The sequence below is a fragment of the Salvelinus fontinalis genome, unplaced genomic scaffold, assembly GCF_029448725.1.
Source record: "Salvelinus fontinalis isolate EN_2023a unplaced genomic scaffold, ASM2944872v1 scaffold_0080, whole genome shotgun sequence".
Lineage (NCBI taxonomy): Eukaryota > Metazoa > Chordata > Actinopteri > Salmoniformes > Salmonidae > Salvelinus > Salvelinus fontinalis.
The window spans coordinates 136,912-164,888 of record NW_026600289.1 but is presented as its reverse complement, the minus strand read 5'-3'; the positions used below and the strand labels follow the sequence as shown (position 1 = coordinate 164,888).

General features: G+C 41.8%; 1 protein-coding gene across 1 annotated transcript; it reads right to left on the bottom strand.

Annotated features, from left to right (window-relative positions):
* Positions 1-5: 5 nt before the first annotated feature.
* On the bottom strand, positions 6-27,977 carry LOC129842962 (NACHT, LRR and PYD domains-containing protein 12-like). Its single transcript, XM_055911683.1, is given in 13 exon segments — positions 6-1,267; positions 1,675-1,721; positions 2,709-2,882; positions 4,326-4,499; positions 6,527-6,700; positions 13,528-13,701; positions 13,988-15,785; positions 16,156-16,384; positions 16,514-16,598; positions 16,825-16,851; positions 16,853-16,939; positions 26,968-27,057; positions 27,791-27,977. Coding segments are annotated over 13 exon segments (3,654 nt in total). The 5' UTR covers positions 27,859-27,977; the 3' UTR covers positions 6-740.

Below are 27,977 nucleotides of genomic sequence, written 5' to 3'. Positions count from 1 at the left end.
CAGTCTCAAAATCAATCAATCAATAGCGTTTATTCTCGAGAGTACTGATCATAGTACAATTTACATCAGGTTATATAATAAAAATGACGTCATAGGTTTTAAAATGTCCTTCCTCCTCTCGGATACAATGGCAATACAGTTCACAGCCTCCTCACATTATCTGCCACCTCTTAAACAATCTATGACCAGCCCAAGGTATCTCCCCTCCCTGGGTAGAGACAGAATGTCCTGTAAGGAACACATCATTCCAGCCTGTCTGATGATAACTCCATTCTTTCTAACAAGAAACAGACATTCCTTGTTCCAATTCTTGATTAATATTACACACATTATATTCAGCACTATGATTAGAATAAGATTCATACATCCATACAGTAACATAGTAGTATTCTGTTTAGTTATAATTCTAAGTTACATGTATACATAATTCAGTCATTATTCATAAAAATCCCATAACAGTATGAGTCCGGTGTGTGTTTGTGTGTGTGTTTGTGTGTGTCAGTGTGTGTCACTGTGTGTGTGTCCAGTGTGTGTGTGTGAGTATAGTGTGTGTGTGAGTCCAGCATGTGTGTGTGTGTTTGTGTGTGTGTGTGTCCTGTGTGTATGTGTGTGTGTCCATTGTGTGTGTCAGTGTGTGTGTTTCCAGTATGCTATGTGTGTGTATCCAGTGTGTGTGTGTGAGTCAGTGTGTTTCTGTCCAGTGTGTTTGTCCAGTGTGTGTGTGTGTGTCTGTCAGGTTTTTATTTCAGTGACACTGAGGAGTCAACATAATAAACCCCAAACCCTGGATAGAGGGGCTCAGTGAATGTGGAGGTGAATGTGATCAGGTGGGTCAGTATGTCAGAGGAGGCTCTATAGAAGGACAGAGTGCCGGCTGGCCAGTCCAGATACACTCCTACTCCGTGGGAGCTGGAGGAGGGGACGTCTATGGTAATGGTATTATTATTGTGCCTGGCAATGTAACTGTTGTCAGAGCTGAACAGACACCAGGACTTGCCATTGTTTCCAAGCCAACAGTCATAAACCTCTCCTCTCCTGCTGATTCCTTTATATGTCACTCCTATATCAGCCCCCCCACTCCACTCTACCTCCCAGTAACAGCGCCCAGTCAGACCCTCTCTACACAGCACCTGTCTACAGCCCTCAAATCTCTCTGGGTGATCAGGATACGGCTGCTCCTCTGTCCTACGTGTCACCTTTCTGTTCTCCTCAGACAGAGAGAGGAGTCTGTTTATTGTGTTTAGGTCCAGTGTGAGATCACAGACATCTGATGGATGAAACCAGACACAATATTAGAAATCATCATCATTCACATTAGAATGTTAGCTCACTTTTCACTAATTCATTTAATGTAGATGTTTCTAGGTATCAAAAGGAGAAGTTAAGGTAACTTGAGACTTGTTGAATGATCATATGTTATACTGTATGGTAATATAAAACACACTTATTCCCATTAATTACACACACACACACACACACACACACACACACACACACACACACACACTGTCAAAGCAACTCTTTGTAAACTTTGGTGTCCCTGATTTCTGCTTCTGTAGAACTACAGCTGATATTTAATATGACCAAGAAAGTAATGATGGTGGTCTTTGACTTTGACTTAACTTGAATTAAGACTTATTCTTAGTCATATTCTTCACAGCAGTCAACACTCACATTTTCTAAGCCCAGGTTTCATTGTGTTCTCTCCACCATGTTCCACACTGTAGCGGTAAGCAGAAAAACAGACAGTCATTGAGGGATACACCTGAACTCACACACACACACACACACACACACACACACACACACACACACACACACACACACACACACACACACACACACACACACACACACACACACACACACACACACACACACACACTCACACACTGGACACACACACACACACTGGACACACACACACACACACACACACACACTGGACACACACACACACAGTCAGCAAATAACTAAAAATGGTTGTCTGTGTGTCCAGTGTGTCCAGTGTGTCTCCAGTGTGTGTGTCTCCAGTGTGTGTGTGTGTCTCCAGTGTGTGTGTGTGTGTGTGTGTGTGTGTGTCTCCAGTGTGTGTGTGTCCAGTGTGTGTGTGTGTCTCCAGTGTGTGTGTCCAGTGTGTGTCTCCAGTGTGTGTGTCTCCAGTGTGTGTGTGTCCAGTGTGTGTGTCTACAGTGTGTGTGTGTCTACAGTGTGTGTGTGTCCAGTGTGTGTGTGTGTCTCCAGTGTGTGTGTCCAGTGTGTGTCTCCAGTGTGTGTGTGTGTCCATTGTGTGTGTGTGTGTGTCAAGTGTATGTTTGTGTGTGTCTCCGGTGTGTGTGTGTCCAGTGTGTGTCTCCAGTGTGTGTGTCCAGTGTGTGTGGTGTGTGTATCTCCAGTGTGTGTGTGTGTGTGTGTGTGTGTGTGTGTGTGTGTGTGTGTGTGTCTGTGTGTGTGTGTGTGTGTGTGTGTGTGTGTGTGTGTGTGTGTGTGTGTTTGTATGTCCAGCGTGTGTGTGTCTATTGTGTGTGTCCAGTCTGTGTTTGAGAGGAGACACAAACACACACACACACACACACACACACACACACACAGGACACACAGACAGTCAGCATACAACTTTGTCCAAGTGGTGGTAAGAATGTTTGTCTTAACCAGCCTGATAAGTCAAACATGTCTGATATGAACATTGACATAAACCCTCTACATACTTGAGTTTCTCTAGTCTGCAGTGTGGATCCTCCAGTCCAGCACAGAGCAGTCTGACTCCTGAGTCTCCTGGGTGATTGTAGCTCAGGTCCAGCTCTCTCAGGTGTGAGGGGTTTGACCTCAGAGCTGAGACCAGAGAAGCACAGCCTTCCTCTGTGACTAGACAGCCTGACAGCCTGCAAAGAGTCAAATCATATTAAAATCACACTGATATTCTTTGGTGGGGAAAATAGTGGCAGTATATTTTTTCAACATGTTCAGATTCATCAGTGTCCTGAAACCTGCCATATCTATTCATAAACGGATGTTTCATTATTAGAAATGACAAATTATCAAAGTGTTGCTTGTAGAGAGAAAAATGTATTTTTACGAATATTATAGTAGACTGACCAGACCAGTTTAAAAAGGAGTATCAGTCAAAAGACAGACAGAGAGGTATCAGATTTAGATTGTATTGAGTATACAGTCCACACCATATCTATTTTGACAGTGAAGCTAACATTTTAAATGTGGCTCTATACTCCAGCATTTTGGATTTCAGATCAAATGTTTCATATGAGGTGACAGTATATAATGTCACCTTTTATTTGAGAGTATTTTAATACATATCTGTTTCACCATTTAGAAAAATAAAAGCACTTTATGTATCTAGTCCCCCTATTTGAAGAAGTCATAAGTATTCTGACCAATTCACTCACTGTATTAAAGTAGTCAAAAGTTTAGTATTTGTTCGTAAACTCGTTGGTTGCATTTGCAGTTTGTTTTGGTTGTGTTTTGCAGAATAATAAAATAGTGGATGATGACTGGATTCATTTTCCATCTAAGTGATTAGATAACATGTTTCTAAACACTACTAAAAAAATGCTGATGATGCCTTGATTAACACAAATCATGAATGAATCATTAATCACAATGAGTGAGAAAGATACAAAAGCTACAACAAAACATGCTAACCTCTCACCATTAACAATAACAGAGGATACAACAAAACATGCTAACCTCTCACCATTACCAATAACAGAGGCTACAACAAAACATACTAACCTCTCACCATTACCAATAACAGAGGCTACAACAAAACATACTAACCTCTCACCATTACCAATAACAGAGGCTACAACAAAACATGCTAACCTCTCACCATTACCGATAACAGAGACTACAACAAAACATGCTAACCTCTCACCATTACCAATAACAGAGACTACAACAAAACATGCTAACCTCTCACCATTACTAATAACAGAGGTTACAACAAAACATACTAACATCTCACCATTACCAATAACAGAGGATACAACAAAACATGCTAACCTCTCACCATTACTAATAACAGAGGTTACAACAAAACATACTAACCTCTCACCATTACCAATAACAGAGGCTACAACAAAATATGCTAACCTCTCACCATTAACCTCAAATAAAAGGTGACATTCTGTACTGTCACCTAATATGAAACATTCTATCTCAAATCCAAAATGCTGGAGCATAGCATCAAATTTAAAACTGTAAGCTTCACTCTCCAAACACATATGGTGTGGACTATGTGTGTCTGGTAAACACATGTGGCTTTGGTGAACAGTTACCACTTGTTGACCAACTACACGAATACTGACCTCAGAGTCTCCAGTTTACAGTGGGGATTCCCCAGTCCAGCAGAGAGCAGCTTCACTCCTGAATCCTTCAGGTCATTGTTACTCAGGTCCAGCTCTCTCAGGTGTGAGGGGTTTGACTTCAGAGCTGAGACCAGAGAAGCACAGCCTTCCTCTGTGACTAGACAGCCTGACAGCCTGCAAAGAGTCAAATCATATTAAAATCACACTGCTATTCTTTGGTGGTGAAAAGAGTGGCAGTATATTTTTTTCTAAATGTTGATATACATCAGTGTCCTGAAACCTGCCATATCTATTCATAAATTAATGTTTCAATACTATAAATGACAAATTATCAATGTATTGCTTGTAGAGAGAAAAATGTATAGTACAAATATTTGAGTAGACTGACCAGACCAGTTTAAAAAGCAGTATCAGTCAAAAGACAGACAGTGAGGTATCAGATTTAGATTGTATTGAGTAAACAGTCCACACCATATCTATTTTGACAGTGAAGCTAACATTTTAAATGTGGCTCTATACTCCAACATTTTGGATTTGAGATCAAATGTTTCATATGAGGTGACAGTATATAATGGCACGTTTTATTTGAGGGTATTTTAATACATATCTGTTTCACCATTTAGAAATGAAAGCACTTTATGTATACAGTCCCCCTATTTGAAGAAGTAATACGTTTTCTGAACAATTCACTTAAAGTAGTCAAAAGTTTAGTATTTGGTCCCAAATTCTTTGAACACAATGACTACATCAAGCCTGTGACTGCCATGATTGAGAAAGATCATGAAGAAGAATGAGTGAGAGAGTTACAGAGGCTACAACAAAACATGCTAACCTCTCACCATTACCAATAACAGAGACTACAACAAAACATGCTAACCTCTCACCATTACCAATAACAGAGGCTACAACAAAACATACTAACCTCTCACCATTACCAATAACAGAGGCTACAACAAAACATGCTAACCTCTCACCATTACCAATAACAGAGACTACAACAAAACATGCTAACCTCTCACCATTACCAATAACAGAGACTACAACACAACATGCTAACCTCTCACCATTACCAATAACAGAGACTACAACAAAACATACTAACCTCTCACCATTACCAATAACAGAGGATACAACAAAACATGCTAACCTCTCACCATTACCAATAACAGAGGCTACAACAAAACATGCTAACATCTCACCATTACCAATAACAGAGGATACAACAAAACATGCTAACCTCTCACCATTACCAATAACAGAGACTACAACAAAACATGCTAACCTCTCACCATTACCAATAACAGAGACTACAATAAAACATACTAACCTCTCACCATTACCAATAACAGAGGCTACAACAAAACGTACTAACCTCTCACCATTACCAATAACAGAGACTACAACAAAACATACTAACCTCTCACCATTACCAATAACAGAGGATACAACAAAACATACTAACCTCTCAACATTACCAATAACAGAGACTACAACAAAACATGCTAACCTCTCACCATTACCAATAACAGAGGCTACAACAAAACATGCTAACCTCTCACCATTACCAATAACAGAGACTACAACAAAACATGCTAACCTCTCACCATTACCAATAACAGAGGCTACAACAAAACCTCTCACCGTTACCAATAACAGAGACTACAACAAAACATACTAACCTCTCACCATTACCAATAACAGAGGCTACAACAAAACATGCTAACCTCTCACCATTACCAATAACAGAGGCTACAACAAAACCTCTCACCGTTACCAATAACAGAGACTACAACAAAACATACTAACCTCTCACCATTACCAATAACAGAGACTACAACAAAACATGCTAACCTCTCACCATTACCAATAACAGAGACTACAACAAAACATGCTAACCTCTCACCATTACCAATAACAGAGACTACAACAAAACATGCTAACCTCTCACCATTACCAATAACAGAGAATACAACAAAACATGCTAACCTCTCACCATTAACCTCAAATAGATGGTGACATTCTGTACTGTCACCTAATATTAAACATTCTATCTCAAATCCAAAATGCTGGAGCATAGCATCAAATTTAAAACTGTAAGCTTCACTCTCCAAACACATATGGTGTGGACTATGTGTGTCTGGTAAACACATGTGGATCTGGTGAACAGTTACCACTTGTTGACCAACTACAGGAAAACTGACCTCAGAGTCTCCAGTTTACAGTGGGGATTCCCCAGTCCAGCAGAGAGCAGCTTCACTCCTGAATCCTTCAGGTCATTGTTACTCAGGTCCAGCTCTCTCAGGTGTGAGGGGTTTGACCTCAGAGCTGAGACTAGAGAAACACAGCCTTCCTCTGTGACTAGACAGCCTGACAGCCTGCAAAGAGTCAAATCATATTAAAATCACACTGATATTCTTTGGTGGTGAAAATAGTGGCAGTATATTTTTTCAACATATTCAGATATATCAGTGTCCTGAAACCTGCCATATCTATTCATAAATGAATGTATCATTATTAGAAATGAGAAATTATCAAAGTATTGCTTGTAGAGAGAATAATGTATAGTACAAATATTTGAGTAGACTGACCAGACCAGTTTAAAAAGCAGTATCAGTCAAAAGACAGACAGTGAGGTATCAGATTTAGATTGTATTGAGGATACAGTCCACATCATATTTATTTTGACTGTGAAGCTAACATTTTAAATGTGTCTCTATACTCCAACATTTTGGATTTCAGATCAAATGTTTCATGTGAGGTGACAGTATATAATGTCACCTTTTATTTGAGGATATTTTAATACATATCTGTTTCACCATTTAGAAATGAAAGCACTTTATGTATCTAGTCCCCCCATACTTTGATAATTTGAAGTCGTAAAAATTCTGATCAATTAACTTATAGTGTATTAAAGTAGTCAAAAGTGTAGTATTTGGTTCCAAACTCATTGGTTGCATTTGCAGTTTGTTTTGGTTGTGTTTTGGGTTGTGTTTTGCCCAATAGTAACTGAACTGTGGATGATGACTGGAGTAATTTTCTGTCAAAGGGAGTAGATAACATGTTTCTAAACAATACTAAATTAATCCTGATTAGGCCTTGATTAATTCAAATCATAATTAAATAATGAATAATAACACTAAGAGTTGGTTTAAACAGACCTGAATCAGGAAACTAAGAGTTGGTTTAAACAAATCTGAATCAGGACACTAAGAGTTGGTTTAAACAGATCTGAATCAGGAAACTAAGAGTTGGTTTAAACAGATCTGAATCAGGAAACTAAGAGTTGGTTTAAACAGACCTGAATCAGGAAACTAAGAGTTGGTTTAAACAAATCTGAATCAGGACACTAAGAGTTGGTTTAAACAGATCTGAATCAGGAAACTAAGAGTTGGTTTAAACAGATCTGAATCAGGAAACTAAGAGTTGGTTTAAACAGATCTGAATCAGAAAACTAAGAGTTGGTTAAAACAGATCTGAATCAGGAAACTAAGAGTTGGTTTAGACAGATCTGAATCAGGAAACTAAGAGTTGGTTTAAACAGATCTGAATCAGGAAACTAAGAGTTGGTTTAAACAGATCAGAATCAGGAAACTAAGAGTTGGTGAGAACAGATCTGAATCAGGAAACTAAGAGTTGGTTTAAACAGATCTTAATCAGGAAACTAAGAGTTGGTTTAAACAGATCTGAATCCGGAAACTAAGAGTTAGTTTAAACAGATCTGAATCTGTTTAAAGATAGAACTGCCAAATGGGGTGGAGTTGTAATCTACTGTAGAGACAGCCTGCAGAGTTCTGTCCTACTATCCAGGTCTGTACCCAAACAATTCGAGCTTCTACTTTTAAAAATCCACCTTTCCAGAAACAAGTCTCTCACCGTCGCCGCTTGCTATAGACCACCCTCTGCCCCCAGCTGTGCCCTGGACACCATATGTGAACTGATTACCCCCCATCTATCTTCAGAGCTAGTGCTGCTAGGTGACCTAAAGTGGGACATGCTTAACACCCCGGCCATCCTACAATCTAAGCTTGATGCCCTCAATCTCTCACAAATTGTCAATGAACCCACCAGGTACAACCCCAAATCCGTAAACACGGGCACCCTCAACGATATCATCCTAACCAACTTGCCCTCCAAATACACCTCTGCTGTTTTCAACCAAGATCTCAGCGATCACTGCCTCATTGCCTGCATCCGTAACGGGTCTGCAGTCAAACGACCACCCCTCATCACTATCAAACGCTCCCTAAAACACTTCAGCGAGAAGGCCTTCCTAATCGACCTGGCCCGGGTATCCTGGAAGGACATTGATCTCATCCCGTCAGTAGAGGATGCCTGGTCATTCTTTAAAAGTGCCTTCCTCACCATCTTAAATAAGCATGCCCCATTCAAGAAATGTAGAACCAGGAACAGATATAACCCTTGGTTCTCTCCAGACCTGACTGCCATTGACCAGCACAAAAACATCCTGTGGCATTCTGCATTAGCATCGAATAGCCCCTGTGATATGCAACTTTTCAAGGAAGTCAGGAACAAATATACACAGGCAGTTAGGAAAGCTAAGGCTAGCTTTTTCAAGCAGAAATTTGCATCCTGTAGCACAAACTCAAAAAAGTTCTGGGACACTGTAAAGTCCATGGAGAATAAGAAAGAGCACCTCCTCCCAGCTTCCAACTGCACTGAGGCTAGGAAACTCTGTCACCACCGATAAATCCACTATAATTGAGAATTTCAACAATCATTTTTCTACGGCTGGCCATGCTTTCCACCTGGCTAACCCTACCCCGGTCAACAGCCATGCACTCCCCACAGCAACTCGCCAAGCCTCCCCTATTTCTCCTTCACCCAAATCCAGATAGCTGATGTTTTTAAAGAACTGCAAAACCTGGACCCCTACAAATCAGCCGGGCTAGACAATCTGGACCCTCTCTTTCTAAAATGATCTGCTGAAATTGTTGCAACCACAATTACTAGCCTGTTCAACCTCTCTTCCGTATCGTCTGAGATTCCCAAAGATTGGAAAGCTGCCGCAGTCATCCCCCTCTTCAAAGGGGGAGACACCCTAGACCCAAATTGCTACAGACCTATTACTATCCTGCCCTGCCTTTCTAAGGTCTTCGAAAGCCAAGTTAATAAACAGATTACCGACCGCTTTTAATCTCACCGTACCTTTTTCGCTATGCAATCTGGTTTCAGAGCTGGTCATGGGTGCACCTCAGCCACGCTCAAGGTTCTAAACGATATCATAACCGCCATCGATAAGAGACATTACAGTGCAGCCGTATTCATGGACCTGGCCAAAGCTTTCGACTCTGTCAATCACCACATTCTTATTGGCAGACTCAAACGCCTTGGTTTTTCAAATGATTGCCTCGCCTGGTTCACCAACTACTTCTCTGATAGAGTTCAGTGTGTCAAATCGGAGGGCCTGTTGTCTGGACCTCTGGCAGTGCCACAGGGTTCAATTCTCGGGCCGACTCTCTTCTCTGTATACATCAATGATGTTGCTCTCGCTGCTGGTGATTCTCTGATCCACCTCTACGCAGACGACACCATTCTGTATACTTCTGGCCAACTGATCACTGCCCGCACCCGCCCGACCGTCCAGCATCACTACTCTGGACTGCTCTGACTTAGAATATGTGGACAACTACAAATACCTAGGTTTTTGGTTAGACTGTAAACTCTCCTTCCAGACTCACATTAAGCATCTCCAATCCAAAATTAAATCTAGAATCGGCTTCCTATTTCGCAACAAAGCATCCTTCACTCATGCAACCAAACATACCCTCGTAACACTGACCATCCTACCGATCCTCGACTTCGGCGATGTCATCTATAAAAGAGCCTCCAACACTCTACTCAACAAATTGGATGCAGTTTATCACAGTGCCATCCGTTTTGTCACCAAAGCCCCATATATTACCCACCACTGCGACCTGTACGCTCTCGTTGGCTGGCCATCGCTTCTTACTCGTCGCCAAACCATCTGGCTCCAGGTCATCTACAAGTCTCTGCTAGGTAAAGCCCCGCCTTATCTCAGCTCACTGGTCACCATAGCAGCACCCACTCGTAGCATGCGCTCCAGCAGGTATTTTTCACTGGTCACCCCCAAAGCCAATTCCTCATTTGGCCGCCTCTCCTTCCAGTTCTCTGCTGCCAATAACTGGAACAAACTGCAAAAATATCTGAAGCTGGAGACTCTTATCTCCCTCACTAGCTTTAAGCACCAGCTGTCAGAGCAGCTCACAGATCACTGCACCTGTATATAGCCCATCTGTAAATAGCCCATCTATCTACCTCATCCCCATACTGTATGTATGTATTTATCTTGCTCCTATGCACCCCAGTATCTCTACTTGCACATTCATCTTCTGTACATCTACCATTCCAGTGTTTAATTGCTATAATGTAATTATAGCCAATAACAGATAACAGAGACTACAACAAAACATGCTAACCTCTCACCATTACCAATAACAGAGGCAACAACAAAACATGCTAACCTCTCACCATTACCAATAACAGAGGCTACAACAAAACATGTTAACCTCACACCATTACCAATAACAGAGACTACAACAAAACATGCTAACCTCTCACCATTACCAATAACAGAGACTACAACAAAACATGCTAACCTCTCACCATTACCAATAACAGAGACTACAACAAAACATGCTAACCTCTCACCATTACCAATAAGAGAGGCTACAACAAAACATACTGACCTCTCACCAATACCAATAACATAGGCTACAACAAAACATACTAACCTCTCACCATTACCAATAACAGAGACTACAACAAAACATGCTAACCTCTCACCATTACCAATAACAGAGGCTACAACAAAACATACTAACCTCTCACCATTACCAATAACAGAGGATACAACAAAACATGCTAACCTCTCACCATTACCAATAACAGAGGATACAACAAAACATGCTAACCTCTCACCATTACCAATAACAGAGGATACAACAAAACATGCTAACCTCTCACCATTACCAATAACAGAGGCTACAACAAAACATACTAACCTCTCACCATTACCAATAACAGAGGCTACAACAAAACATGCTAACCTCTCACCATTACCAATAACAGAGATTACAACAAAACATGCTAACCTCTCACCATTACCAATAACAGAGGTTACAACAAAACATGCTAACCTCTCACCATAACCAATAACAGAGGTTACAACAAAACATGCTAACCTCTCACCATTACCAATAACAGAGACTACAACAAAACATGCTAACCTCTCACCATTACCAATAACAGAGGCTACAACAAAACATGCTAACCTCTCACTATTACCAATATATGTGAATATGTCCAAATAATGAAGACTTCTTCAAATGGGATTATTTGGGGTATTCATCCCCCTTGGTGTTTTTCCTATTTTGTTTCAATACAACATGTCATTTAAATTGATTTTATTTGGATTTCATGTATTGGACAAACAGAAAATAGTCCAAATTGGTCAAGAGAAATAAAAAAATATAAAACTTGATTAAAAACAGAAAAGTGGTGCATTCATATGCATTCACCCCCTTTGCTATTAATCCCCTAAATAAGTTCTGGTGCAACCAATTAACTTCAGAAGTCACATAATTAGTTAAATAAAGTCCACCTGTGTGCAATCTAAGTGTCACATGATCTGTCACATGATCTCAGTGCATATACACCTGTTCTGAAAGGCCCCAGAGTCTACAACACCACTAAGCAAGGGACACCACCAAGCAAGCGGCACCATGAAGACCAAGGAGCTCTCCAAACAGCTCAGGGACAAAGTTGTGGAGAAGTACAGATCAGGGTTGGGTTATAAAAAAATATCTGAAACTTTGAAAATCCCACGGAGCACCATTAAATCCATTATTAAAAAATGGAAAGAATATGGCACCACAACAAACCTGCCAAGAGAAGGCCGCCCACCAAAAGTCACAGACCAGGCAAGGAGGGCATTAATCAGAGAGGCAACAAAGAGACCAAAGATCACCCTGAAGGAGCTGCAAAGCTCCACAGCAGAGATTGGACTATCTGTCCATAGGTCCACTTTAAGCCGTACACTCCACAGAGCTGGGCTTTACGGAAGTGTGGCCAGAAAGAAATACATTGCTTTAAAGAAAAAATAAGCAAACACGTTTGGCGTTCGCCAAAAGGCATGTGGGAGACTCCCCAAACATATGGAAGAAGGTACTCTGGTCAGATGATACTAAAATTGAGCTTTATGGCCGTCAAGGGAAACGCTATGTCTGGCGCAAACCCAACACCTCTCATCACCCCGAGAACACCATCCCCACAGTGAAACATGGTGGTGGCAGCATCATGCTGTGGAGATGTTTTTCATCGGCAGGGACTGGGAAACTGGTCAGAATTGAAGGAATGATGGATGGCGCTAAATACAGGGAAATTCTTGAGGGAAACCTGTTTCAGTCTTCCAGAGATTTTGAGACTGCTAAAGCAACACCCGAGTGGTTTAAGGGGAAAAATGTAAAGTCTTGGAATGGTCAAGTCAAAGCACAGACCTCAATCCAATTGAGAATCTGTGGAATGACTTACAGATTGCTGTACACCAGTGGAACCCATCCTACTTGAAGGAACTGGAGCAGTTTTGCCTTGAAAAATGGTCAAACATCCCAGTGGCTAAATGTGCCAAGCTTATAGAGACAAACCCCAAAAGACTTGCAGCTGTAATTGCTACAAAAGGTGGTTCTACAAAGTATTGAATTTGGGGGGTGAATAGTTATGCACAAGTTCTCTGTTCTTATTATTTATCGGTTGTTTAACAAGAAAACATATTTAGCATCTTCAAAGTGGTAGGAATGTTGTGTACATCAACAGATACAAACCCCCAAAACATCTATTTTAATTACAGGTTGTAAGGCAATTTTTGTGGGGAAAAAATTCCAAGGGGGGTTAATACTTTTGCAAGCCACTGTACATAAATAAAGTGCTTTCATTTCTAAAAGATAAAACATATATGAATCTCCTCAAATAAAAGGTGACATTCTGTACTGTCACCTAATATGAAACATTCTAACTAAAATCCAAAATGCTGGAGCATAGCACCACATGTAAAACTGAAAGCTTCACTGTCCAAACACATATGGTGTGGACTATGTGTGTCTGGTAAACACATGTGGATCTGGTGAACAGTTATCACTTGTTGACCAACTACAGGAATACTGACCTCAGAGTCTCCAGTTTACAGTGGGGATTCCCCAGTCCAGCAGAGAGCAGCTTCACTCCTGAATCCTTCAGGTCATTGTAGCTCAGGTCCAGCTCTCTCAGGTGTGAGGGGTTTGACCTCAGAGCTGAGACCAGAGAAGCACAGCCTTCCTCTGTGACTCGACAGCCTGACAGCCTGACAAAGAAATCATCATGACTTCACAAACACACTGTTAATTTAACACCAGTAGTGTAGAAGGACAATGGCAGATGCAACTGGTTAATTCTCCCAAACAACATACAGATTCATCTTCTGTCTTCTAGAATTGTACGGTCATTTTGTTATACTAATGTGAACATCAATGCATTTATTCAATATGTTTTTCAGCATAAAATTATATAAGGATTATGTACATTATTTTCTCTAAACTGAATATTTCTTCCTGATGATTAGTTCTTATATGTCATTTTTATTAACTCACAAAGCAGCTCTGGAGGCTTTGACCACTGGCAGCAGCCTCAGAAGACCTTCCTCTGATCTGGAGTATTTCTTCAGGTCAAACACATCCAGCTCCTTTTCTGAAGTCAGCAACACAAAGACCAGAGCTGACCACTGTGCAGGTGACAGTTTGGGTTTCGAGAGACTTCCTGATCTCAGGTAGCTTTGGATCTCCTCCACTAGAGAATGGTCATTCAGTTCATTCAGACAGTGGAACAGATTGATGCACCTCTCTGGAGAGGGATTTTCCCCGATCTTCTCCTTGATGTACTTGACTGTTTCATCATGGCTCTGTGAGCTGCTTCTTGTCTTTGTCAGTAGACCTCGTAAGTGCTTCTGATTGGACTCCAGTGAGAGGCCCAGAAGGAAGCGGAGGAAAAGGTCCAGGTGTCCCGTCTCACTTTGTAAGGCTTTATCCACAGCAGTCTTGTAGACAGAAACTTTACGCCTTTGTTTGATCCTCACAGAAAAGTTCCTGGACGTTGATTGCAGTTTGTACATTAGATTCTCATTGTTGTTGATGAATGAGAGGAACACATATACAGCAGCCAGAAACTCCTGAATGCTCAGATGAACAAAGCAGTACACCTTGTCCTGGTACAGCCCACATTCCACTTTAAAGAGCTGTGTGCACAATCCTGAGTACTCTGAGGCTTCATTGACATCAATGCCAGCCTCTTTCAGGTCTTTTTCATAGAAAATCAGATTGCCTTTCACAAGCTGTTGAAAAGCCAGTTTTCCCAGTGACAGAATGCTCTCTTTATTCCAGTGTGGACCTGTCTCTTCATTCCCAAGATACTTTTCATTCTTCTGTTTGGTATGAAACACCACAAGGTGTGTGTACATCTCAGTCAGAGTCTTGGGCATCTCTTCTCTCTTATGTTTCAGCATGTGTTCAAGGACTGTTGCAGAAATCCAACAGAAGACTGGAATGTGGCACATGATGTGGAGGCTCCTTGATTTCTTTATGTGTGAGATGATTCTGTTGGCCAGGTCCTCATCACTGAGTCTCTTCCTGAAGTACTCTTCCTTCTGTGGGTCATTGAACCCTCGTACCTCTGTCACCTGGTCAACACACCCTGAAGGGATCTTATTGGCTGCTGCAGGTCGGGTAGTAATCCAGAGGAGAGCAGAGGGAAGCAGATTTCCCCTGATGAGATTTGTCAGCAGAACATCCACGGAGGTTGACTCTGTGACGTCCCAACAGATCTTGTTCTTCTGGAAGTCTAGGGGCAGTCGGCACTCATCCAGACCATCAAAGATGAACAGAACTTTGTACTTGTTGTAGTCTGAGATTCTTGCATGCTTGGTTTCCATTGAGAAGTGTTTGATAAGTTCAATCAAAGTGTGTTTGTCCCCTTTCATCAAATTCAGCTCCCGGAAAGGGAATGAAAATACAAATTGGACATCCTGATTTGCTTTTCCTTCAGCCCAGTCCAGAATGAACTTCTGCACAGAGACTGTTTTTCCAATGCCAGCGACTCCCTTTGTCAGCACAGTTCTTATAAGTTTGTCTTGTCCAGTTAAGGGTTTGAAGATGTCGTTACATTTGATTGCAGTCTCTGGTCTTGCTTGTTTCCTGGTTGTTGTCTCAATCTGTCTCAGCTCATGTTCATTATTGACCTCTCCTGTTCCACCCTCTGTGATGTAGAGCTCTGTGTAGATCTTATTGAAAAGTGTTGGGTTTCCTTGTTTAGCAATCCCCTCAAATACACATTGAAACTTCTTCTTTAGATTAGATTTGAGTTCACGTTGGCAAATCACAGCAGGATCATCTGAATCTAGAAATAACACAGAGGATATTAATATTACGTCTGTTGTAATGCCTACAGTATTGTAGGACTGTTATAAAGTTTTAAATTATATTATTTTCTTATCTTAATTGACTTCATAATGTGTTTTTTTCATAATGCATTACAGACTGGTGTGACTGATTATATTATTATTGGTATAATTGATGGTATTATTCATGTTGTCTCTCTCTCTAAATTAATCAACACAACACATCCCTGCTGCTACTTGATGAGGTCACTAGGTGTTGTGTTAAGGCTGCTACAATATCATTGAGTTACTCAGCTACTTTAGCTGTACTTTAGCTACAGCTTTTAAATGTTATAAAACATCATTCAACATGAGGCAGACAGATCTTACATTTCTCCAGTGTGTCAGCAAGATCCTTCTGGTTCATTTTCCTCAGGATGTGCAGTGTGATCTTCAGAGCCCCCTCTCTGGCACTGCTCTCCTGCTTCTCATCTTCAGCATCCACCACTTCCTTATCCTGCTTCTGACTCTCAAAGCCTTCTGGGAGCTCTGGACTAAGAATCCTCTTGAACATCTTCAGCTCGTTCTTCACAAATGTCATAATTTTCTCTTCAAGCAACTGAAATAAATCAAGTGAATAAGTTAAGCAAGAGAAAAAATGCTTTGTCATCAACACATTAATGAATGATTGACAGATCAACTTTACTTGAGGTAAACAAAAACAAATGTACATAACAGGACCACATACTCTGAATATGGAGGCCAGGTCTGTTTGATGACTCTGGGAAGACTGACCACTGAGAATCTCTGACTCTGATCTCTCCTGTTGGTTTCTGTGGACAAAACATGAGATTACATCTCCTCATCCAGAGAGTACACACACACACACACACACACACACACACACACACACACACACACACACACAGGACTATGAAAATGGACAAAAGGATTAGCCTATGGATTATGAAAACAACAAAAGAAATGGGAAAATGGGAGAGAATTGACTAGAGACAGTGTTGTTTAACTCACTGACCACGACCCATTAGTTCTTCTTACCTTTGTTCAGTAGAAAAGTCTCCCTCTAAAGTGTAGAGGAGGTTCCATAGACTTGTCACTCTTCATGGACACACAGCTGGGTACAGGGGAGGCTGGTCTCTCCTGCTTGATTGGGCTTCAACACAACAGAGACAAACATTACATCTCTCATCTACTCTGAGCTCAGATGGGGAAACATAAGAAGAGTTTCATTCCAAAAAGCTATATATCCATTTTCAGAAATGTTCGTAAATTAGCTTTTATTGTTTAAAGAAGTTATGTTTATGTTAAGTTATGTTTATATTTTTTTGCTAAATGAGGAGATGGCACGTGGGTACCCGCTTCTATAAACCAATGAGGAGATGGCATGTGGGTACCTGCTTCTATAAACCAATGAGGAGATGGCACGTGGGTACCTGCTTCTATAAACCAATGAGGAGATGGCACGTGGGTACCTGCTTCTACAAACCAATGAGGAGATGCAGCGCGAACTGCGTCACAAATAGAACTGACTTGTAGACGCTTGTTACACCAAACCGGCTGCGCACGTGCACCATCGTGCATAAATGTATTTTTCCCCCCCAAACAAAACGCAATCACGACATGCAGGTTAAAATATCAAAACAAACTCTGAACCAATGACATTAATTTGGGGACAGGTCGAAAAGCATTAAACCAATGAGGAGATGGGAGAGGCAGGACTTGCAGCGCAATCTGCGTCACAAATAGAAAGGAGTTCTATTTTAGCCCTTGGCAACGCAGAGGCTCGTTGGCTCGCGAGAGCAGTGTTGAATTACATTTTATCAGATTTATTTTGCGACACTCACGCACGCGACGTGTCCGGTCTGGTCAGCATGTTAGCGAGCGCAAGCAGTGTGTCATTTTTAATAACGAAATTCATTTAGCGACGCGAGCGTTGTAGTCAGCCCCGCTAAAAGGCTGGTGTCGTTACTCTGCCTTCTCCGGGGGCATGTTGAGGTAAATTTACTAACCGGGAGGGTTGAATGATGTAATTTATTGGTGGGCTGGAAGACGCACTCTTGTCTTTTCTATTCCGAGGTTGTTTACTCGCAATATCAGATATTAAGATGTTTTTTATAATGAATGTATACTAAGGTTGAGGTTCTGACTAGTGATTATTTACCCGGTGTTCAATACCTGCTATTGAGTCGCCCTGAAAATAATATTCAAAAGATTGGTCCTTGGACACAGAGGGGTTAAACACTAAAGTTACCGTCCATCTAGTGAAGAGAGGAGAACCGGACAGAGGTAGCCAGCATCCGTCAACGAGAGAGGGAGAAGCCCTCCACGGGATTTAAGAGGTGGAAGAAACAACCGGGGAGCTCCATCGGTCCACAAGAAATATAGACAGCCGGTGATGATGTAGTGGTAGCTATGATAACTAGGATGCTGCTGGTATAGTAGCTAGCTAACTTACCTAGCTGTACCGACTAGCTTGGCTAGCTAGCTGGTCGTTCTGTACCTCGTCTCGACGAAAATGATGAATCCGGTGAACCACGAAATGAAACAAGGATAGAGAGTGAAAAGGATCTGGCTACACTCATACTGTCCCTGACCATTAAGCAAAAAGCAAATAGAACGATAAACTTCGGTGTCTCAACACTGTAGTGAACTCCGTCGTTATTCCCCAAGATCACCTCAGCCAACTCTGCGCGTAACCGGACAATATGCTTGGCGCCACACCGAACGGGGACACGGACAGTTCTGTACGGGGACGCGGACAGTTCTGTACGGGGACGTGGACAGTTCCAGAACGCGGACATGAGCAGTGCAACACAATCAATTAACTTCTAGTTCCTCCCAATCCCGGATCCGGGAGCACCCCCCACAGTAAAAAAGCTGACTAGCATAGCCTAGCATAGCGTCACAAGTAAATACTAGCATCTAAATATCATTAAATCACAAGTCCAAGACACCAGATGAAAGATACAGATCTTGTGAATCCAGCCATCATTTCTGATTTTTAAAATGTTTTACAGGGAAGACACAATATGTAAATCTATTAGCTAACCACGTTAGCAAAAGACACCACTTTTTTTACTCCACCAGTTTTTTACTCCATCAGTAGCTATCACTAATTCGACTAAATAAAGATATATATAGCCACTAACCAAGAAACAACTTCATAAGATGACAGTCTGATAACATATTTATGGTATAGCATATGTTTTTTTAGAAAAATGTGCATTTTTCAGGTATAAATCACAATTCTACATTGCAGCTGCAATCTGAAATAGCGTTGGAAGCAGCCAGAATAATTACAGACACCGACGTCAATTACCAAAATACTCATCCTAAAACATTTCTGAAAAATACACAGCCTACAGCAATTGAAAGACACAGATCATGTGAATCCAGACAATATTTCAGATTTTCTAAGTGTTTTACAGGGAAGACACAATATGTAAATCTATTAGCTAACCACGTTAGCAAAAGACACAACTTTTTTTCTCCACCATTTTTTTCCTGCATCAGTAGCTATCACTAATTCGACCAAATAAATAAATAAATAGCCACTAACCAAGAAACAACTTCATAAGATGACAGTCTGATAACATATTTATGGTAGAGCATATGTTTTTTTAGAAAAATGTGCATTTTTCAGGTATAAATCACAGTTTACCATTGCAGCCAGTATCATAAAACTCACCCAAAGCGACTAGAATAACTACAGAGAGCAACGTGTATTACCTAATTACTCATCTTAAAACATTTCTGAAAAATACACAGCGTACAGCAAATGAAAGCCCAACATTTTGTGAATCCATACAATATTTCAGATTTTCTAAGTGTTTTACAGCGAAAACAAAATATATCGTTATATTAGCATACCACATGAGCTAACATCACCACAGCATTGAATCAAGGCAAAAGGGTCGATAACGTTATCGCCACCAAAATATATACATTTTTTCACTAACCTTCTCAGAATTCTTCAGATGACAGTCCTGTAACATCATATTACACAATGCATATAGAGTTTGTTCGAAAATGTGCATATTTAGCATCACAAATCTTGGTTATGCAATGTAATCTGTCAAAACATGGCATGCATTCTAGCCGGCGCCATCTTGGAAAGGCACCTAAGTTTACGATTATTTATCGATTAGATTGACTAAAAAAATACAGGTTGGACAGCTAATGAAAGATGCATTGGTTATTAATGCAACCGCTGATTTATATTTTTAAAATTAACATTACTAGACATACAGTGTGCGTTAGAGCCAGACTAGTGCCGCAACATTGGCTGACCACTGCGTTTACATTTTTCCACATAAATACGGAATAAAATCATAAATAGCTCTTACTTTTGGACGAGCTTCCATCAGTATCTTGGGCAATGTGTCCTTTGTCCAAAAGAATCGTTGCTTTGTTGTAAAACGACCTCTTCAACTTCGGAACTAGCAACTAACGATAGCTACACGGCACACACATGTCCAAATCCTCAAACGCAATACTAAGGAAATGCCGAAAAATAGCAATATACTCGCATAAACTGATATAAATCGGTTTCAAATAACTTCGTTATGATGTTTCTAACACCTATATCGAATTAAATCACAGACGAATATATCTTTGTTCAATAACGAGAGCTTTTGAGTATGCCATTCTGATGTCTTGTCTTGCATCCTGGCGAGCGACGAAAAGAAGGGACACGTCACTCCATGCCCTTTTATAAAGTCTGAGAAACACGTAGAGACACCATTCCACTTCTCATTGGTTACTGACATCCAGGGGAAGGCGGGTGCAGTTCATTTCCATCCATAGGGCACACACAGAGTTTTAAACTGATCCGAGATCAGAGACTATTTTTCAGAGCTTCGCATGTCCTGTCATGGATTTCGCTGCAGAAAGAGTTCTGGTTCACCCACAGACATAATTCAAACGGTTTTAGAAACTAGAGATTTTTTTCTATCCAATAGTAATAATAATATGCATATTGTACGAGCAAGAATTGAGTTTAATTTGGAAATGTAAAAAAAGAAATAGTGCTAACAGCTCCCCCTATTGACAAAAGATTAAACCCAGTCTTTACAGCGGGTTACATTAGTAATATTCATTTTTTATTATTATGTTAAACAAACATTCTACGTTTTTTTATAACAATGTTTTGAGATCTGGGCCCATATCGCCAAAGTGTCTCAGAGTGCTGAGAATAAAGACATTTTACACATATGTTAAATTAAAGCTATGCATGAAGTCTCTAGTCCCACCTAGTCTGCAGATATTTAGGACACCTCGTGAGCTGTCCTAAGTAGTTAAGAGTTAACAGCAGGTGTCTTGATAATACTATAGAATCATGCAGCAAGTCAGTGGTTCCTGCGCCACATGTAATTGCTTTGTAGCAGTTAAAATAATGTTTTGATATTTCTATATGATAAATCCAATAATAATATAGACCTACATGCAACAGTATGTCTTGTGCTTTTGACAATGATTTATGTATAATAATGATGTATCACAAGTGATACCATGTATGTACCTAAAGCATTTTGTCTTAATTTTGGCAGATGAACTCATGCTTATTTCTGAAGATTAACTCAGGTTGGAGTTGGACCTGTGGCCGAAAGGTGGCTGGCTCGAATCCCGTGCCGGCGATGGAAAAAACAGGCGGAATTGATCTGACCACTGGAGGGCTGCTGGGTTCACAACTCAAAACATGAACCTTTTGTTGATCAGAACTCTAGAGGTTCTTCTTCACTGAACCCAAAAATATATATAACTTTTAGTGGTTCCATATATTAAGGAAGTGATAGAAGCCTTTTTGGTTCTATAAGGAACCTTATTTTCTAAGAGTGTAAAATAAACACGTTTATCTTTTGATTATTTAATTCTCTACATCATGTTATTTCAAGTTGTCCCTTTGGAGCGCAACATCACATTGTTAAAAAATAATCCTAAATTGGGCGTGGCTATAAATTGGGCATTTGAAGGCATCTAGGGTGTAATATGTGTTTGATGAAAATGAACATTGTTGCAACGTTGTAGGCAACATTCTTGGCAAGGGACTTGATGCCATCAGAATTGGTCAAAAGAAATATGCATTCCGTTATATCTGGCAATAATTCAATCAAATAAAATCTAATTGTATTAGTAACATGTGCCGAATACAACAGGTGTAGACCTTACAGTAAAATGCTTACTTACGAGCCCCTAAAACAATGCAGGTAAATAAAAAATACGGTTAAGAATAAGAAATAAAAGGAACAAATAATTAAAGAGCAGCAGTAAAATAACAATAGTGAGACTATATACAGGGTATTACGGTACAGAGTCAATGTGGAGGCTATATACAGGGTATTACGGTACAGAGTCAATGTGGAGGCTATATGGAGGGGGTACCGGTACAGAGTCAGTATGGAGGCTATATACAGGGGGTACCGGTACAGAGTCAGTGTGGAGGCTATATACAGGTGGGTACCGATACAGAGTCAGTGTGGAGGCTATATACAGGGGGTACCGGTACAGAGTCAATGTGGAGGCTATATACAGGTGGGTACCGGTACAGAGTCAGTGTGGAGACTATATACAGGTGGGTACCGATACAGAGTCAGTGTGGAGGCTATATACAGGGGGTACCGGTACAGAGGCAGTGTGGAGGCTATATACAGGGGGTACCGGTACAGAGTCAATGTGGAGGCTATATACAGGTGGGTACCGGTACAGAGTCAATGTGGAGGCTATATACAGGGGGTACCGGTACAGAGTCAATGTGGAGGCTATATACAGGGGGTACCGGTACAGGGTCAATGTGGAGGCTATATACAGGGGGTACCGGTACAGAGTCAATGTGGAGACTATATACAGGGGGTACCGGTACAGAGTCAGTGTGGAGACTATATACAGGGGGTACTGGTACAGAGTCAATGTGGAGGCTATATACAAGGGGTACCGGTACAGAGTCAGTGTGGAGGCTATATACAGGGGGTACCGGTACAGAGTCAATGTGGAGGCTATATACAGGGGGTACCGGTACAGAGTCAATGTGGAGGCTATATACAGGGGGTACCGGTACAGAGTCAGTGTGGAGGCTATATACAGGGGGTACCGGTACAGAGTCAATGTGGAGGCTATATACGGGGGGTACCGGTACAGAGTCAATGTGGAGACTATATACAGGGGGTACCGGTACAGAGTCAGTGTGGAGGCTATATACAGGGGGTACCGGTACAGAGTCAATGTGGAGGCTATATACAGGGGGTACCGGTACAGAGTCAATGTGGAGGCTATATACAGGTGGTACCGGTACAGAGTCAATGTGGAGACTATATACAGGGGGTACCGGTACAGAGTCAATGTGGAGGCTATATACGGGGGGTACAGGTACAGAGTCAATGTGGAGGCTATATACAGGTGGGTACCGGTACAGAGTCAATGTGGAGGCTATATACAGGTGGTACCGATACAGAGTCAATGTGGAGGCTATATACAGGGGGTACCGGTACAGAGTCAATGTGGAGGCTATATACAGGGGGTACCGGTACAGAGTCAATGTGGAGGCTATATACAGGGGGTACCGGTACAGAGTCAATGTGGAGACTATATACAGGGGGTACCGGTACAGAGTCAATGTGGAGACTATATACAGGGGGTACCGGTACAGAGTCAGTGTGGAGACTATATACAGGGGGTACCGGCACAGAGTCAATGTGGAGGCTATATACAGGGGGTACCGGTACAGAGTCAATGTGGAGACTATATACAGGGGGTACCGGTACAGAGTCAGTGTGGAGACTATATACAGGGGGTACCGGCACAGAGTCAATGTGGAGGCTATATACAAGGGGTACCGGTACAGAGTCAGTGTGGAGGCTATATACAGGGGGTACCGGTACAGAGTCAGTGTGGAGGCTATATACAGGGGGTACCGGTACAGAGTCATTGTGGAGGCTATATATAGGTGGGTACCGGTACAGAGTTAGTGTGGAGACTATATACAGGGGGTACCGGTACAGAGTCAATGTGGAGGCTATATACAGGGGGTACCGGTACAGAGTCAATGTGGAGGCTATATACAGGGGGTACCGGTACAGAGGCAGTGTGGAGGCTATATCCAGGTGGGTACCGGTACAGAGTCAATGTGGAGACTATATACAGGGGGTACAGGTACAGAGGCAGTGTGGAGGCTATATACAGGGGGTACCGGTACAGAGTCAGTGTGGAGGCTATATCCAGGTGGGTACCGATACAGAGTCAATGTGGAGGCTATATACAGGGGGTACCGGTACAGAGTAAATGTGGAGACTATATACAGGTGGGTACCAGTACAGAGTCAATGTGGAGACTATATACAGGGGGTACCGGTACAGAGTCAATGTGGAGGCTATATACAGGGGGTACCGGTACAGAGTCAATGTGGAGACTATATACAGGCGGGTACCGGTACAGAGTCAATGTGTGGGGGCACTGGTTAATTGAGGTAATATGTACATGTAGGTACAGTTATTAAAGTGATTAGATGATAACAACAGAGAGTAGCAGTGGTGTAAAATGGGGGGGCAATGCAAATAGTCTGGGTAGCCATTTGATTAGATGTTCAGTCAGGAGTCTTATGGCTTGGGGGTAGAAGCTGTTTAGAAGCCTCTTGGACCTAGACTCCGGTACTGCTTGCCGTGCAATAGCAGAGAGAACAGTCTATGATTAGGGTGGCTGGAGTCTTCGACAAGTTTTAGGGCCTTCCTCTGACACCGCCTGGTATAGAGGTCCTGGATTGCAGGAAGCTTGGCCCCAGTGATGTACTGGACTGTACACATCACCCTCTGTAGTGCCTTGCGGTCGGAGGCCGAGCTGCTGCCATACCAGGCAGTGATGCAACCAGTCAGGATGCTCTCGATGGTGCAGCTGTAGAACCTTTTGAGGATCTGAGGACCCATGCCAAATCTTTTCAGTCTCCTGAGGGGGAATAGGTTTTGTCGTTCCCTCTTCCCAACTGTCTTGGTGTGTTTGGACCATGTTAGTTTGTTGGTGATGTGGATGCCAAGGAACTTGAAGCTCTCAACCTGCTCCACTTCAGCCCCGTCGATGAGAATGGGGGAGTGCTCGGTCCTCTTTTTCCTGTAGTCCACAATGATCTCCTTAATCTTGATTATGTTGAGGGATAGGTTGTTATTCTGGCACCACCCGGCCAGGTCTCTGACCTCCTCCCTATAGGCTGTCTCGTCGTTGTTGGTGATCAGGCCTACCACTGTTGTGTCATCGTCAAACTTAATGATGGTGTTGGAGTCGTGCCTGGCTGTGCAGTCATGAGTGAACAGGGAGTACAGGAGGGGACTGAGCACGCACCCCTGTGTTGAGGATCAGCGTGGCAGATGTGTTGTTACCTACCCTTACCACCTGGGGGCAGCCTGTCAGGAAATCCAGGATCCAGTTGCAGAGGGGGGTGTTTAGTCTCAGGGTCCATAGCTTATTGATGAGCTTTGAGGGCACTATGGTGTTGAACGCTGATCTGTAGTCAGTGAATAGCATTCTCACATAGGTGTTCCTTTTGTCCAGGTGGGAAAGGGCAGTGTGGAGTGCAATAGAGATTGCATCATCTGTGGAGCTTTTAGGGCGGTGTGCAAATTGGAGTGGATCTTGCGTTTCTGGGATAATGGTGTTGATGTGAGCCACGTTTTATGTTCAATCAATCAATTGAGTTATGTTTTGCTACTTGTAGGCTACTGTCTGTAATTTGTCTCAATATATTTTATGATGTGTAGCCTAACGTGATTTAGTGCATTTTTATTGGGTAAGCATTAGAATAAGGCGCCTCAATATTTGCAGCCATAGGTGGTAATATTCCTCTACATTTTACATTTACATTTTTAGTCATTTAGCAGACGCTCTTATCCAGAGCGACTTACAGTAGAGTGCATACATTTTATTACATTTTTACATACTGAGACAAGGATATCCCTACCGGCCAAACCCTCCCTAACCCGGACGACGCTATGCCAATTGTGCGTCACCCCACGGACCTCCCGGTTGCGGCCGGCTGCGACAGAGCCTGGGCGCGAACCCAGCCCAGCCTGGGCGCGAACCCAGAGACTCTGGTGGAGCAGCTAGCACTGCGATTCAGTGCCCTAGACCACTGCGCCACCCGGGAGGTCGTGTGGTGCTGATCGGTCATCAGTATTGTGAAATAATTATAATGTTAATCCTTTGTCAAATATCTATATAATGGATAATATTTCAACCGGACAACAGCGTATTCAATAGAATTGAAAAAGAGAGGAGAGTGCGCACAAGGTCATGTGCGTAAACCTCTAGTGACAGTGAAAATGTTCCTAAAACTTCTTATTTTTTATGTTTTTTCAAAAAACAAGCCTGAAAATTCAGGATACTGCTCCTTAGCCTTAATATTAAACTTTCATGAAAATACAAGTGTCATACATGATTCTTTAGCTTAGAATCTTGGTAATCGAACCGCTTTGTGCGATTTACAAAAGGCTTTACGGTGAAAGCATTTGATCGTCTGAGGACAGCGCCTCACCAACTTTCTGCATTAGCATAAATTCATAACCTGCACAAGTGTCATAAAACTCAAAAATAGTGATAAAATAAATGACTTACCTTTGAAGATCTTCCTCTGTTGGCAATCTAAGGGGTCCCAGGAACACAATAAATGCTTGTTTTGTTCGATAAAGTCCCTCTTTAAATCCCCAAAACTCTGTTTTGTTGGCGCGTTCTGTTCAGTAATCCACTGGCTCAATGGCGTTCAAAACATGCAGACCAATACATCCTAATAGTACCGGTAAAGTTCGTCAAAACATGCAGACCAATACATCCTCATAGTACCGGTAAAGTTCATCAAAACATGCAGACCAATACATCCTCATAGTACCGGTAAAGTTCGTCGAAACATGCAGACCAATACATCCTAGTAGTACCGGTAAAGTTCGTCAAAACATGCAGACCAATACATCCTAATAGTACCGGTAAAGTTCGTCGAAACATGCAGACCAATACATCCTAATAATACCGGTAAAGTTCGTCAAAACATGCAGACCAATATATCCTAATAGTATCGGTAAAGTTCGTTGAAACAAGTCAATCGATGTTTCTAATTAAGGAAAGATTTGAATGGAGAAAACTGATCTGAGAGCAGCGCTCCCTTTCTTTCCATCCTATCAGTACTGATACATGATCCACCGGATGTGATACCTTTTCATGCTGCTGGTCCAGTTTCCGCTGGTCTGCCTGAGGTTGTGGAACCCTGACCTGTTCACCGGACGTGCTATCTTGTCCTTGTACCTTGTAAAAAAAAAATGGAAATAGTAACACAATAAAATACCAATAATGAGACTATAAGGAGAACCAGTACTGAGTCAATGTGCAGGGGTACCAGGTAGTTGAGGTAATAAAGAGACTATAAGGAGAACCAGTACTGAGTCAATGTGCAGGGGTACCAGGTAGTTGAGGTAATAATGAGATTATAAGGAGTACCAGTACTGAGTCAATGTGCAGGGTACCAGGTAGTTGAGGTAATAATGAGACTATAAGGAGTACCAGTACTGAGTCAATGTGCAGGGTACCAGGTAGTTGAGGTAATAATGAGACTATAAGGAGTACCAGTACTGAGTCAATGTGCAGGGGTACCAGGTAGTTGAGGTAATAATGAGACTATAAGGAGTACCAGTACTGAGTCAATGTGCAGGGTACCAGGTAGTTGAGGTAATAATGAGACTATAAGGAGTACCAGTACTGAGTCAATGTGCAGGGTACCAGGTAGTTGAGGTAATGATGAGACTATGATTGAGGTAACATGTACATGTAGGTAGGGGTAAAAGTGACTAGAGATTCACCACACACACACACACAGGGAATGTTGTGTTTGTTTAATATTGTTTTAGGACTATGAAAATGGACAAAAGGATTAGCCTATAGATTATGAAAATAACAAAAATAAATGAGAAAATGGGAGAGGAGAAATGACTAGAGACAGTGTTGTTTAACTCACTGACCATGACCCATGAGTTCTTCTTACCTTTGTTCAGTAGAAAAGTCTCCCTCTCTAAACACTATAGGATGATGCATAGACCAGTCACTCTTCATGGACACACAGCTGGGTACAGGGGAGGCTGGTCTCTCCTGCTTGATTGGGCTTCAACACAACAGAGACAAACATTACATCTCTCATCTACTCTGAGCTCAGATGGGGAAACATAAGAAGA